Consider the following 15,336-nt stretch of genomic DNA (forward strand, 5'->3'; position numbering starts at 1 on the left):
AATTCCTCTCCCCGGCCCATAGACTGGATATAGTAATGATTTATACCACTATGACGGACCAAACCCAAACCCTTGACTGAACTCGAGCTAAGATTCTATCTTCTCTTTCTTTTTTTCTCTCTTTGAACAGGCTCATGGATCTTAGTGTAAGCTTTGCTTTTCTTGTTACTTGGATCCAAATTACCCTCTGTTTGGAGGCCTTGAACCGCCCCAATAACCGGACGGTAGATTAGCCCATTACTTCAGTCCCAGGTAGATCTTTTTAAATTTGGATACTATTGATCTTCACCTAATCAGTCGAATTCTCCTTACTCAGACTGACCTGGATAATCAGGCACTATCACTGACCGACCTAATTTGGGGACATAAGGCCGTTTTCCAATGGTGTTTAATTTTTTTACTTCACTTGGCTTTTAAAATAATGATGAAATTAATGATATTTTAATAATATTAAAATAGGTGCACTCAGACTCGTCTGGCTGCATTGAGATTTTTGAAGTGAGAAGAGGTAAATAACCTAATGCTTCAAAGTGTGTTTTTCAAATTTTTTGATAAAATAATAATTAGTTGATTAAATTTTGATATTTATTTTATACTTAGTTAAACGGGTCATGCATATTAATGTTATGATAGTAATTAGTTTAAATTATGTTATGGGTTATAAAATTTGAAAAATGTGATCGAACAGGTTATGATTTTTTTTTTTTATATGTATGTATTCTTTCCACGGTATGATCTGTCCTCACAAATAGAAATTATTTGTTGGCTCCGCTGACATGAGAAACTGGTTTCGTCCCAGCATGGATGATGGTATGTTAGGCCACCCAATAGGATCTAAAGTACGATCCTACATTCCCCAAGCAATTAGAATGCCATCATCACGGTCGAATCCTGATCCAACGGTCATATTAGCACCTCTATCCATCAACAATGGGCTCAGCCTTCCATCAACTCACCAAGTGCGGTCCGAGTCGCTCTGGTAAGCATCAGCCGTTGGTGGCGTTCACGTGGCCCAACGTCACGGCCGTACGATGGCCCCATGCAAACCGAAAACTTTAAACAGGGCCACTTGTCCCTTTCCTTCCCACTATACCCACCCAAAATGTCGACATTTTCGTGCCCACGGAAGGCGTCGAACTTCCCTTCTCTTCCCAAAATCTCACGACGCCGCGCGGAGGCGGCCTGGTACTTCCCGCCACCGCCCAAAAAAATGAGGACATCATGTCCTCATGCACGGCTCCATCTCAACCCTTTGGACTTTCCGCCATAATTTACCAATAATAACCCTCCCAATACGCCAAAAATACCCTGCCCGGGTCCTGGTCTGGGTTTCACCGCCGGTTTAGCTTCAAATGAAATTTGAACCCCGCAAAATTTGCCCAGCCTACAAAGAACAAGTTTAGGTCTACAAAGAACACCACCCAATCCAATATGGTTAAAGATTAGGATATTAATCCAAATTTGATTCGCTTATTCAACAGATTTAAGTAATGCAAGATCTACATTATGGTCAAGCTTCATTCAATGTTAGAATTATTAGATGATATCTCTAAGTTATATCTAGTTGGTCTTGCTCTAATATGAAAATACTACTAGTTCCAACTTCGATGTTGGAAGGTCTTATCTCACAAACTAGCACATCACATAGCAAGTCGAGATAAATAGCTGATATTACAGCCTATCAATTCCATGTTGCCATATGGTATGATGGAGCAGAAGACTTTAGGAGCAGAAGTAGAGCCACTATGGATCTAAATTAATATGGGACCAGTTTTACATTTGCATGCACCCCACCGAGCTGAAGAATTAAAGCCACTGCACATCTAAATTAGTAGGGCCGAGTTATTACATTTGCACCCTACGGAGCTTCAGGCAAAACAAAAAATTATATTAGACGGTTTGAGACTTGGACGTACGTGAACCGCTTTGCACGGTTGTTTTGGCCTACGAAGAGCAAACTATCCCGATGGTGGGTATGTTGGTCATATCACGCAAGAGGTAACATCAACTTCTTATAATAACACGCAACTTTATTTTAAAACAATAGATTGTATCACAAGGTGCTTAGTTAATTGATATTTTAACCGTAACTTTCCATGTCTCATCAGCATCCAGCTCCGGCCGCAGTTTGATAACTTTCTCAAAAGAGAGTTGAGAAAAGGAGCAAAGAGATCGGACCGGAGATGGGAAGCTGGGACGCTGTAATCTCTGCAGTGTTGGGTGTGATCATGAGGAAGAGCATCTGCCGGTTCCAGGAGATGGGGAAGGTGGCCATGGAGTTCATGTCGGTCCTCTCGACGGCGGTCTGGTTTTCCGGCCTGGTTTTCCGGCGGCCGGTTTCAATTCCGACCAGGTACTCCCCCTCGTCATCCATGGTGGCCAGGCATGACAGGTAGGCCAAAATCTAGTCAAAATCTTGAAGCCCAAACTGTGATCTCTCCTTAACTCATTTGTCCCCTCTGGCTCTGAGTTGCACCTCGTGTTCAGGTCTACGACATATCAAGTGGTGTGACAAGGTGAGGGCGAAAGCAGATGTGTCTCAAATTAGGCTTCGCCTGTATGGATTTTGTTTTATTTTCGGTTGTGTGAAACTAGCACCGTATGTCTCGGTCGATGGTGTTTCTTTTATGCATTTGCTTAGTTTTTCTTGAACAAACTCTTTGCATGCTGTTGTTTGAAGGCAATAAAGATCGTATAGACGTGACATATATCCAGTGTTTTTGGAAATTGAATTATGAGAACATTCTCTTTTGTGTCTGTGGCATTTGGGTGGGTTTTGTTTCCAGGTTTGACAAATGTGGGGATAGTCGATCTTGTGGTGGACTTTGATCTAGGTTGTCTGGGTGGAGCTTGTTCTGGTGATCAGGGAGTTTTCGGGCTAAGATTTGGTTATGGTGTGGAATTTGGTTTCGTTTTTGAGATCAGATATTGTTCTTTTAGGTACGTCATTCTACCAAAGGATTGTAAGCTATGAAATGTCGATAAATTTAGGTTTAAGTATGCCAGCTGCTGCTACGATTTAATCATTAAGAAGGAGATCTTTTTCAGTTATTTGTTTATTTAGTAACCAAGTTTGAGGAATGAAATGGCCTGTAAGCAGTTACAGTGATCAATATGAATTAAATGCTGTTGCTGTTCAAAATTTATTGAGTAAAACCGCTTCTCAAAAGTAGAAAATAAAAAGAGTTAAACGCTAGTTTGCTGTGGGAGTTTTCACGTTTATATGTCTTTCTGCAGATAAATTAATATTGCTGGTTTCATACAAGACTACCAGATCCATGGATCGTTTCATCAGGTTTCATCGGTACAATCTATATATATAATCCTGTGCCATTCTTTTATTTTACGATAAGGAAAAAGAGAATGAAAAGCATAAATAGCCGTGAAAACATTCCAATTCTATGAATAATCAATCTCATGTACAAGAACAAAAAAAAACATGACCGATTCACACCAATTACTTTATTGGCAAAAGTACCGTGAATTTTAATTATATATCTTGCTCATTGATCCGTTCTTTTTGGTACACAAAGGCTAATATATAGGAGCAAGCTATTCTCTTTATCCCAAAAAAAAAAAAACAAGAAGAGGAAGAAAAAGCTAGCTAATTGCGTCTCAAGAATAAAAGGAAAAAGAAAAATAAAAGTCAGCAACTGTAAATGACTTTTCATTTGTTAAGTAACCATTCAAAAACTACAATTATATCTACCCTTTCTTTGATGCATGTGCCTGTCAAAATGTGGGCTATAACCAGTGATTGTTAGGCTTTTCATAATGATGGGATATGAGCATATCATTTATCAGCCCTTCAATATTATTCATGTATATAAATAATGACACTACAATCTTGTTTTAGTTATTTCCATCGAAGGATAGGCCTTTTGAACATAGTTTTTTCTATGAGTTATTCATCTTGCCATGCGATCTGTTAGTTGCCTGTCAATATATCAAGGTGGGGATTCTTCTTTTTTTCCCCATAATTTCTCGTTTGCTACGTGATCAAGAAAGCAACCTCAATAGCCAACGTATCTCCAGTTCAAATTATATTTGTAAGACTCCTTGCACAGCTTTGCAGTGCAGTTTATAAGGTATGTTCTTTAATTGAAATTAGTCCTATCTATTCTTATCATATTTCTTGCATTGCATCGTCCTTCAACAGCATTTTAATTAGATAAATTTGCATCAACGCCTCCATCTTGTTAACACAAAATTTTCCACTGAAGTGAAATAAGGAAGGTGCATTCATTCTTGGGGGTTTTCATTGTTACATGTGATTATGATTATTAAGGAAAAAACATCACATTTTAGTGAGACCTGCAATTTTGTTCAAATCTAATTATTTGGAGCAGATGCACATGGAAATGAGCAGATCATACAAATGTTTGACATGGATTTTTGGAAACACAACGAGAAAATAAATTAGGATTTTGTTGCATGAAGATCAGAAGTTGCATATGTAAGGGATAGAGAGGTGGTAAGCTCGTTAGGTAATGATGAACAAAGAAGTGCTGACGATATTTGAATCAGAAAATAATAAGGGCTGTATTTTTTGGACAAGAGAGGAGGAACTAAGAAAATGCAGTCAGGAGCTGGAGGAGAAAAGGATTGAGAGAGCTCTTGTTGACGGAAAGAGCAACACCTGATTGAGCAAGATTTGTAGAGCCCTAGAGACCATAAAGCAAATTTGGAATTGGGCAGATCAGAACAGGTTAGTCCTTATGGTATCATAAAAGCAAACAAGTAATATATACAATAATTTTTTGATAGAGTTTTGCTCGTGATGATATTTCTTCATATTTTGAAGTACACGTGATAGCATGCTTTTTTTTTTCAGATACTTCATCAGATTTCTCTTTAAAGTTTTTCCTTTCACAATACCTTTCTTTTGTTGTCCTTTTAAAAAAATTACCTTTCTCTTGGAAACTTCTCACATGAAGCCCTAGGGAAAAACCAAATCATACATTATCCCTCTGAAGGAACAACAAGCGTTAGTGTACACGCATGATATAGATAACCAATGCCATTCATGAGTACTTTAAAGAGGGGAGCTTTGTACAAGCTACTTTTCAGTTTTATAGCATCAGCTCTCCATGGATCTTTCCTAATTCATAGAACTTGCTCCAATTATTGATGCAAACTACATGCATTAATTAAATATTCTTGTTAAACGGGTGTGATCATACCAGCACTAGAGCACTGGATCCCATCAGAAGTATTCTTGCTGAACACCTTCCAAAGGATGAACCTCTACTTCTGCATTTCTCGATGCCTGTATTCTGAAGGCAGTTATGCTATCATCTACCTTTTAATCTTGCCATGATTTTGTCTTAAAATGTAGGGTTATTGGCAGCTCCAATCCGAGCCTTTCAATGCGAGCTGATCATAGGATGAATCATCGATTTTCTTTGGAGAAGTTATTTATCTGGGCAAATGAAATTTATGTCGATCATTTCTGCTGCTGGAGTAATTCTGCTCATATTACCATCATGGCTGCTTTATTTTTCTGCCATCCCTAGTGTTTTCTGTCTGCAGTGGGTTTCTTTTTCTAATTAAAAGAAGTTATGTGAAGATACTGGCCGAAGGTTCTTATGTGAAAAATATCATATCACATTTGGGACTATCATTTTTTTTTTTTTGAGAAAAGGACCTGAGATTAACATGAACGTAATAATTGTCAGGCATTACTTCTGGACTACATCTTTGCATAAACTAAAGCTTTCTAATTGTCTAGGCAATTATCACAGTCAACAAGCTAATATCATGGATATCCTTGCGACTGCCTGCTGCTCGTTTTCACTGATGAGATATGTTGTAATTCAGGTTGGTCGCAAACTATCTAACGAATCTTTGCATTATCTTCATAATCATGATCAGGGCATACCAAGGCTTGTGGTGCAGGCCAGCATCATTTTGTGAACCGCTAGTTCATGTATGTTTTAAGTATTCAAGTTCATCTTTGTGTGTGTGTGTGTGTGTGTGTGTGTGTGTGTGTGTGAGAGAGAGAGAGAGAGAGAGAGAGAGCGAGAGAGAGAGAGAGAGAGAGAGAACTAGAGAACGTTCCAAGATTTGAACTTAGAACCTCCTCTAACAATAGGCTATTGTCCAATTTGCAAAATTTCTGTTTGTCTGGTACACTGCATTGTCCATGGATGGCTCTCATTTACAGACCATGCGCATATATTTGATCTTTCTTCTTTGCCTTCCAAGTCAAAGATATCCACTGATTGATAAGGAAAATCCCTGGAATGATTCATCCGAGATAAAAGGCTAGACTGCTAAAGGTGTTCACTGCCACTCCTATGAATTGGATCAAATGTGGCTGTGCCGTAAATCAAAGAGACCCCCTCTCTCCATTCTTATTTACAATTACTGCAGACGTTTTGTGTTGCATGATTAACCTTGCAACGAGAAGTCTTCTAACAGCACTTGGTAAAATGGGGAAGAATCCAGGAATTTCCTGCTTGTATTCAGCAGATGATACAATCTTGTTTTGTGAAGGTGATTTGTACTACCTAAAAGCCTTGAAGTCAATCCTATATAGCTTTGAAAGAGTGTCTCATCCGAAGATAAATTATAATAAGGGCTCTATTATTTGTTCGGGGTCGAGGAAAATAATCAAGCTTTGTTTGCTGTTGCTTTGGATTGCAGGTTGGAAGAAATGCCAATTAAATATTTAGGCCAGTCACCTAGTCTTATAAAAATCAGAAAACAAGATTCGCAAGCACTCATTGATAAATTTGAGAAAGGGTTGGAGAGATGGAAAGTTAAATTTCTTTCCATGGCCCGTCATGTTACGCTGGTGAATAAGCTCTCGAATATCTCCATTTACTGTATATCTTTGTTTCAGATTCCTAAGTGGGTGCTGAAAAGATCCGATGCTGCATCTGGTTTCTCTTAATCAAAATAGGAAGGAGGATTAGGAGTGAAGAATTTAGAGGAAATGAATCAGGACCAACTAAGCTAATGGATATGGAGATATCGCCAAATCCATTTTTGTATCTATAGGGATTGAATCTAGAAGATGGAAAAGCAATCAGATTTTGGGAAGATTCTTGGGTTAGTGATCTTCCGTTATGCTCCTTATGTGAGAATCTATGTAGGCATATGTTTAGTCCCATATTAGATATATACTGGATAAATTTTGGATACTTCTTCAAGATCAAAGAACTCAAGTAATATTTTTTAGCTAGCTTTTTAAAGTAAGATCTGGAATCATTACAAATGATATCAAAGTGGATCTGGCCCATAATATATGTGAAAAACGAGACATACAAGACATTGCAGCATGGCCTCGTTTGGATTGGCCGTAGACTAATTGTGGTATTTGTGATTGAATTTACATTCTTAGCTTGGTGTATGGGGTAGAATGTTTCTAGAGTTTGACCAACCACAAGAATCCATAAGCAATCTCTTCTTGAGCTGCGGTTTTGCAAGGTGAATTGGGAATGAGGGTCAAAAAGAAGACGGGTGTGAAATGTAGAATTCCCTCTTTCATCTCTTTATGGATAGAATGGAAGAAAAAGAAAGTACCTCCAAACTCGAAAGCAGGTTATTTACCAAAAAAAAAAAAATCAGGCTAAGATTTGTACAATCCAGAACCTCACCCAAAAAGAATACTCTAAAGGTTTTTTTTTGGATTTATTAATCCTTTATAAGTACCCAAGATCTTCTCAGTGAACAACCGATATGAGACTAAACATATGCCCTCATAGATCCTCACATACTCTCTCCGTTCAAGGCCTGACGTCCTTGTCGGACTAAGAATTTAAATCTATTCAAATCTAATCACAAGCACCATGATCGGCCTATAATCGCCTTCATAAATCTGTATTGCAGTGTCCCTTAGTCTACATAGGCTATGAGCCGAGTTCGCTCTGATACCATTTGTCACAACCTAGGACCTCATCCAAAAAAGCTAAGCTAGAAGATATTATTTAGGTTTCTTGGTCCTATATAAGTACCCAAGATTCACCTAGTGAATAACGTGGAACTAAACACATGCCCTCACGGATCCTCGCATACTCCTTCGTTTAAGCCCTGACGGCCTCGTCAAGCTAAGGATTCAAATTCATTCAAATTTAATCACAAGCACTACGATCGGCTTGTGGTCAGTCTTTATGAACTCGTACTGCAGTGTCTTCTAGTTCACATAGGCTATGGGCTGAGTTCGCTCTAATACTATTTGTAACAATCCAGGACCTCACCCAAAAAGTTTAACCAAAAGATATTTTTTGGATTTTTTAGTCTTGTATAAGTGTTTAAGATCTTTTCGGCGAATAACTAATATGGGACTAAATATACTCCCGCACGGGTCCTCACATACTCTCTCGTTTAAGCCCTGACGTTCTTATCAAGCTAAGAGTTCAAATCCATTCAAATCTAATCACAAGCACCATGATCGGCCCATGGTCAGCTTCTATAAACTTGTGTTGCAGTGTCGCTTAGTCCATATAGGCTATGGGCTAAGTTCGCTCTAATACTATTTGAACAACTTAGGACCTCGCCTAAAAAGGCTAGCCGGAAAGTATTATTTGAGTTCCTTGATCTTATATAAGTACTCAAGATCTACCTAGTGAATAACCGATGTGAGACTAAACATATGCCCATACGAATCCTTACAAGATCAACTTATAATTGCCTGCTGTCAGACATTTTGGCGAGAAAGGAACAATCGTATCTTTCTGAAAAAATGCAATTCCCCAAAGTTTTTGTTAGACAGAACATGTATTCAGCGGAGAGTATGTTATAACTGAAAGAACTTGGAGGGCCGTAAAAGAGTGGGGAACCTATTAGGCATTGGTTCTGCTCCTTCCTTGAAAGACTTTAGTTTGTATTATATTCTTTATTCTTTAATAAATTGGATGGCTCTTATCCTCACTTCCTTTAAACCAAAAAAAAACAACAACAACAACTGTAACTATTCTGTTTTCTTGGTAAAATTATCTAATCTTACTCGAGCTCTGATGGCATGCTAAGCTGGCACCAGATCCCAAAAGTTTATGATGACAGAAAATGAGTCAGCAATGTATATAAGACTTAACCTTTTTTTTTTTCCTTGGAGCAAACCCACCTCACATATTAATGAAGGGAAGGGAGGTTCAAATGATCGAAGGATCAGAAATTGCAAACCAATGTTTGATTTCTATCCATACATTCACACACGACAGGACCAAACCCCAGAGAGAGAGAGAGAGAGAGAAAGCCAGTGAGATGGTGTCTTCTAATCATCTCTTTGTGAGATATTAACTCATATTATTCATACTTCATAACATATGAGACCTCATTAACAATTAGAGTAAAGAAAGTTATATTACAACAGACAGCACCTTACACAGCTGATACAATATATCTGTTTTATTTGGTATGGGAGCAGGGGCTTCACAGCTTTGACAACGAAATATCCATTACGTCAACAAAGAAGTCTGCAAGAAGAAATCAAATTGTACAGAAGTTGAAGCAGCGGATATATTACTGAAGGATCTTTTTTAATATAGAAGTACGGGAGGAGAAAACTTAATAACAATGCAGCAAACCAATTTAGCACATACCAGAATCTTCCTTGGTGAAGCAGAGAGGAGGTGTTATTCTGAAGACATTCCCATAAAAGCCACCCTTACCGACTAATACACCCATTTCTGAGACACCATGAATCTTGTGAGTGATCACTCAATGGATAAGAGTATTAGGAAAATTTAGGACCTCTTTAGCATCTTTGCTGCTTTTGTATTTTTGTTTCTCTACAACTTAGTGAAATAATACATGGAGATTAATGGTGAAAATAGCATTTCAGAAAACTTCTACTATTCGCGGCTTTCACTTTAACTCTATAGTGAAAGCAACAAATTTCTGCTTCCAAAAAGATATGAGAGACAATTTTGGAAAACAAAAGGTTTATTTTCTTCTTGGGTTTTGAAGACAGAGGAAAAAACAAAGCAATACCAAATGGGCCCTTAATTATCTTTTATAGTGTCTGTTGTAAGGTATTCTAGACCATGCAACCTAATTGAGGGTCTCATTGATAGACTGGAGTGCGGTTATATAGCTCAAGAGTAGGAGATGAGGGAACCTTTCATCTGGTCCATGACATGCAAGGCCTCGGCTTTGGCTGGAGTTTTCAGCTGGCGGTCAGCGACTAGTTCAACTCCAAGCATCAGGCCTCTTCCTCTCACATCACCGATGACTGCAAAGACCGGCGAAGCAGTAACTGCATCAACTTACAATTACTTGACTACCAGTTACAGGCTACAGATAAACCTCTAGCATACAAGGCATATGATTACAAATATGATAAGAGGTTTTTCAAATTTTTTTTTTATTGACTAATTTTTTTTTAAGATTGCTTATGAGGAGATTTTCTTATGAAAAGATCGCTGATGGAAGCACCATTACACACTTCATAGGAATTAGAGGAATTATTCCATCTCCCGTGTTTCAAATGCGGAACCTCCTGCCAGTGGAAAAGTAACTACTAGGCTCAAGCTCCATCTGTGTTGAAGCAGAAAGAGGGTCATTAAGCATAAGAGAGAGCTTACTTTCATGCTTTTCCTGAAGGGCTTTCAGGCGATCTTTCAGGTAGGAACCCACTACAAATGCATTATCTTGAAGCCTTTCTTTCTCAAGCACTCTAAGAACAGCCAGCCCTGCAGCAGTGCAGACAGGATTGCCTCCAAAGGTGTTGAAATAATTTCTACGGGTCAAGACTTGGGCAATCTCTGGAGTTGTAACAACTGCACCAAGAGGGATCCCATTCCCAATACCCTGATGTGCACAAGATACACCAGTCAGCCTAACAAATCTGCTATAAGGAAAATAGATTAAGTTTTACCTTGTAATTGAAAATTTATTAAGGGGCGACTATGGGAACATATTTTCAGATATATGAATCAATAAAATCGAATCAATTTAGAAAGCATGAATATTTTGGAAAATCCATAGAACTAGCTAGTGCATTGAACTGAAGTAGTAATGTATACACAACCACATATTTTCAGAAGAGACAGAACCACCTATGATTATGTCCAGCCATAAGAAAGACAAAGAAGACACTAAAATCGCCAATACATAAATAGCTGCCTCTTTCGCTACATGTAACTCTAAGAGGCCCTCCAACTGAGGCAGTCCAATCTCTATCTAAATAAAACAGAAAAGATTAGGCATGCAGCAAGAATATCAAATGCAGAATTAGTTTCTAAGAAAGCTATCCAAATTTCTATTATGAACATTCATCAAGCTACCTGACAACTTTTGCAGTTTTAAAGGTGACCATATGACTTTAACATCAACCTACGCATAGAAGCAGCAACTTCTGTGGCTGGTAAACTTATAGAGGATGTCCCACGCAAGGCAACTCTATGGTATTTCTACTCATACAAGTTTTCTATGCAACAATCATCTGACACAGAAGAAAAGAAAGCTTTGAAACGCCAAATATAGAAGAATAGGAGGTGCCAAAAGAGTTCACCTTTGCCATAGTGACTATGTCAGGCACAACACCATGGGCCTCGAATCCCCAGAAGTGGCTTCCGGGGCGAGCAAATCCTGACTGTACCTCATCAGCTATAAAGAGTCCCCCAGCTTTCTTTATGCTTTTATAGACGGCAGGCAAGTAACCTGGTGCTAATTCAACTATTCCACCCACTCCCTGTCAAACAGCAATACATTTTTCTACTTATTAACAAGCTCAAAATGCAGCGCTAAAGAACTACATTATAAATGAAAAGCTATTTACTACGGAAGACTTACCAATACTCCCAAAGAACATAAAGTATGCCATGCAGATAGGTATTATAATACTAAACAAGAGGATATCTTATAAAAGTTTTCTGAAAAAAATGGTATGCAGAAACTTCACGTTACGGACAGAATACCTGTATGGCCTCAGAAATGAAACCTGCGACCTGCCCAGAAGTTCCGAAGTCGATGATTTCTTGGACATCTCTAGCATATTTTTCTCCATCTGAACCGAAGACGCCTCTATATGGGTCTGGGTTCAGTGCATGGTGCACTCCACTCTGGTGGCAGCAGATTAGTCAAAAAATAGACAGCTTAAAGCATCATACCGAATTAATTATGGCGGCATTATCCTAACAACTAATTATTTATTCAGCATCATCTCTGTTCCATCCTTCTAAGGTTCAGGGCCGGCATGCGTCAGGAAAAGTTTCATCTAAATTTCAAATAGATATGTACCTGTATGACATTGAATTTCCAGTTGAATTGAGCAGTTGCACCCATTGTTCCAGCTGCATTCCCGTGGTATGCATTTCTGAGTGATATAATATCATGGCAGCCAGTATAGAGCCGGGCAATCATCATGGCAAGTTCATTTGCTTCTGTACCAGAATTTGTGAAGAAAACTACCTATAAAGTACAAAAGAATACCAAATAGAGTTAAGCAGAAGGTACTGAAGTTATGAGAAGAGCAATGGGAGAAGATGATCCATACCTTGAGATCACCAGGTAGCTTGGAAGCTAATGCCTCAGCAAAATCGGCAATAGTGTGATTTAGATATACAACAGTAGAATGTTGAAGACATTTTGTCTGTTCAATGATAGCTTCAATGACTTCAGGATGGCAATGTCCACAGCATACAGTAGCTATACCAGCAAAAGCATCAAGATAGCGGCGCCCATGCTCATCGAACAAGTACTGCATCTTCCCATCAACAATATTTAACTGCGGCAACAAGGAAACCGGCATACTATCAGTTACCTACTAAACATGACTGCCACACTAATCAATAGTATTGAGTGCAATCTATGAACATCCCGCATGACAAGACCATGAACAAGTAATTAAGCAATAAGGATTTCATTGTAATTGCATTGCCATGGATAAAAATAAGAATCTTAGAGTACATTAACATCAATGTTTTATCCACTGCCGATCGATGTCGGTCAATGATTTCAGAAGAAACACCATTGCCATGTTGAAGAAGAAAAACACAACGTTAGCTCCAAATTTTGGTCATTGTCTACGTTCTCAGTTCTAAATTTTCCTATTTGTTCACCATTGCCATTTGATTTTTTTTTTTTCTTTTTTTGATTTAAGGGACGTCAAAACCACCGACCGTTTGATTCTTTCATCAATTCCTACCCATATCCATTTAGTTTTCGCGCACTAACAGGACTTTTTTGAGTAAAATAAAACACAATCGGAAGCTGCATCTCTTTCAGGTACCAACTTAATGGCCACGAGACCGTCGCCGATTTCTGATTCATGCCGTCTCCTTATCAGAAAAAAACACCATATCGCGCCCTCGAGCTGCTTTGAGATGCATGATCCTACATGATTGCACAAGATCAGGCGTGATTGTTCATCTCAAAGCATGATCAGACAGTTCTTATGTACTGAAAAACCACAACGATTTTCGTGCAAAACACCTAACCCGGTCCCTTTATTATTGCCTTTCCTCTCATATACGCTCTACAATTGACAGACAGCTATAAACTAAAAGAAATTAAGCAGCCAATTGAAATAAGGAGTTTTTTTTTACCAAAAAAAAGGGGGAAAAGAACTGGTTCTGTTCTTCTTCTGTTGCACTGCAACCAGAAGTAGCAGCGCTCAGCCAATTCTATTGGGTCCTTTTGGTTCGCAAAAATTATTTTTCCTCCTAAAAATATGATTCCTGTGAAGTAAATTCCTAAGAAGAGGACGCCTAGAAAAGTACTTTTGGCATGTTTGGTTGACCATGGAAAAGTGACAAATTTCTAAAGTGCTTATGTTTGGTTGATCATCCACTTTCCAGAAAAAGCTATGTATAATTCTTATTATATTCTTAATAAAAATTAAGTCTTTAATGCTTCTTTAATGCTGAAGGGACTTTTTGAAAAAAAATAAAAATGTAATGATTTCCGTCTTATGGGAAAGTCTCATGGAAAATACTTTTCCATGAAATATGGAAATCATGTTCCCATGGAAATACAACTTTTTCATTTTTCTTCTTTGAAAATTCCAACCAAACAAGAGACTTCTAATTATTTTTCCGGTGGCCATATTTTTCCCCTTTCTTTTTCCAAAAAAACAAACCCATTGTGTCGTACAATTAACGCTCTATAACTAAACTAATCCACACCGTCCGTCTAAATTCACCGTGGCACGGTTCTTCAGTATTTTGCCGTCCTGTCAAGTGGGATTGACGTGGACATCAACTAATCCTAGAGTGCCACGTCATCTTTTTTAAAAATAGCCCGGAAATCCAATAGCAAGCTATTCTGAACGGCTCCGATTAAATTGTTAGGACAGCGTACCATCACTCATGGGCGGCCACGATTGAGAGACCCAACAGCATCCGTTCTCTCCAAGGTGGGACCGCGGTAACTCCTGGCTTGGAATAGAATGTTTTCGTGGAACATTGCAACCTTGAAACATCCGTCCAACGGCCGATTCCCAAAAAATTGGAAACGGAACCAAAAGCTAATGCTCGAGCCCAGAAACAAATGTACGGATGGAAAGTCCTCCAGAGTCTTTAATTAGCAAATTAATTATTGCCAACAACATTAATTCATAAAAAAAACGAAAAAGGGCAAAAAAAAAAGGTAATAGAGATGGAAACACAAAAAATTTGTTCTTTTATTTTTTTTAAAAAAAAAAGGAGGCATGAATCCAATGCAGACTAAAATCTTGATTTAAAATTTAACGACATATTTTCAGAAAGAGAGAAATGGAGAATTTAATGAGAGAGAGAGAGGGGGGGGGGAACCAACGGGTTTGCGGTAGAAGTAGAAAATGGAGGGGCTGAGGAACTCGGCGCGTTTCTTTAAGATGTCGGCGGCGGTGGGGCCTTCGTAGGGTGGCGGAGTGTAGTCGAACGGGGGCATTTTGGGAAGCGCGGCGACGGCCGGCCAGGAGACGCCCCTCCCATGGGCCACGGAGGAGAGCCTCCGGAGGAGAAGCCTCTGCATCGTTCTCTCGGCGGAAGGACGAGCCCTTTTTCGGAATGAGGATTTCTCCGGGAAAGGGCTTCCGAAATCTCTCTCTCTCTCTCTCTCTCTCTATGGACGGACGACGAAGGCCGAGGAGACTGAGTTTATATAAATAGGGGCAGGAGAGGAGGGGAGATTACTTTAGAGTGGTAACTAATTGTCGTTATTACGGCGTCGCCCTTTCTTTTGTCCGAAAGGGAAAATGCGTACTTTAGGGTGGATCATGTATCAAAATTTATGAGTCTATGCCAAGAAATGCAAGCAGTAAAATTTTATTTGCTTTGCAGTAAATTTCTTTGCTGGCGCTAGAAGGAGGTTGGTAGAGTTTTATAAACTACTGAAGCTTTACATATTGTTGCTTGATGTAAGAAAGATTAAGGGATTGCTCCACTAATGAAGCTTTACATACTG

General features: G+C 38.8%; 1 protein-coding gene and 1 long non-coding RNA gene across 4 annotated transcripts; one reads left to right on the top strand and one right to left on the bottom strand.

Moving 5' to 3' along the window:
- Nucleotides 1-2,052: 2,052 nt before the first annotated feature.
- On the top strand, nucleotides 2,053-5,735 carry LOC103702093. Its single transcript, XR_005510939.1, has 3 exons — nucleotides 2,053-2,392; nucleotides 2,488-4,708; nucleotides 5,339-5,735. It is a non-coding gene; the product is annotated as an uncharacterized LOC103702093 (long non-coding RNA).
- A 3,476-nt stretch (nucleotides 5,736-9,211) lies between these two features.
- Nucleotides 9,212-15,015, bottom strand: LOC103702094 (alanine--glyoxylate aminotransferase 2 homolog 3, mitochondrial-like). Of its 3 annotated transcripts, XR_003384674.2 has the most exons (10): nucleotides 14,707-15,015; nucleotides 12,446-12,676; nucleotides 12,190-12,360; nucleotides 11,868-12,011; nucleotides 11,462-11,641; nucleotides 10,533-10,758; nucleotides 10,394-10,447; nucleotides 10,067-10,180; nucleotides 9,549-9,635; nucleotides 9,212-9,422 (listed from the first exon to the last, which is right to left on the bottom strand). XR_003384674.2 is itself a non-coding variant. In XM_039124346.1 (9 exons), the coding sequence occupies exons 1-9, from the start codon at nucleotides 14,902-14,904 to the stop codon at nucleotides 9,379-9,381; spliced, it is 1,419 nt and encodes a 472-aa protein (XP_038980274.1). In that variant the 5' UTR covers nucleotides 14,905-15,015; the 3' UTR covers nucleotides 9,212-9,378. The 3 variants fall into 3 exon arrangements, 2 of the variants coding, with proteins under 2 accessions (XP_038980274.1, XP_008782610.2); XM_039124346.1 differs by lacking the exon at nucleotides 10,394-10,447 and having other exon boundaries at nucleotides 10,067-10,204; XM_008784388.3 differs by lacking the exon at nucleotides 10,394-10,447 and having other exon boundaries at nucleotides 14,707-15,014.
- Nucleotides 15,016-15,336: the final 321 nt, after the last annotated feature.

The sequence above is a fragment of the Phoenix dactylifera genome, chromosome 3, assembly GCF_009389715.1.
Source record: "Phoenix dactylifera cultivar Barhee BC4 chromosome 3, palm_55x_up_171113_PBpolish2nd_filt_p, whole genome shotgun sequence".
In the NCBI taxonomy this organism is placed as follows: Eukaryota; Viridiplantae; Streptophyta; class Magnoliopsida; order Arecales; family Arecaceae; genus Phoenix; species Phoenix dactylifera.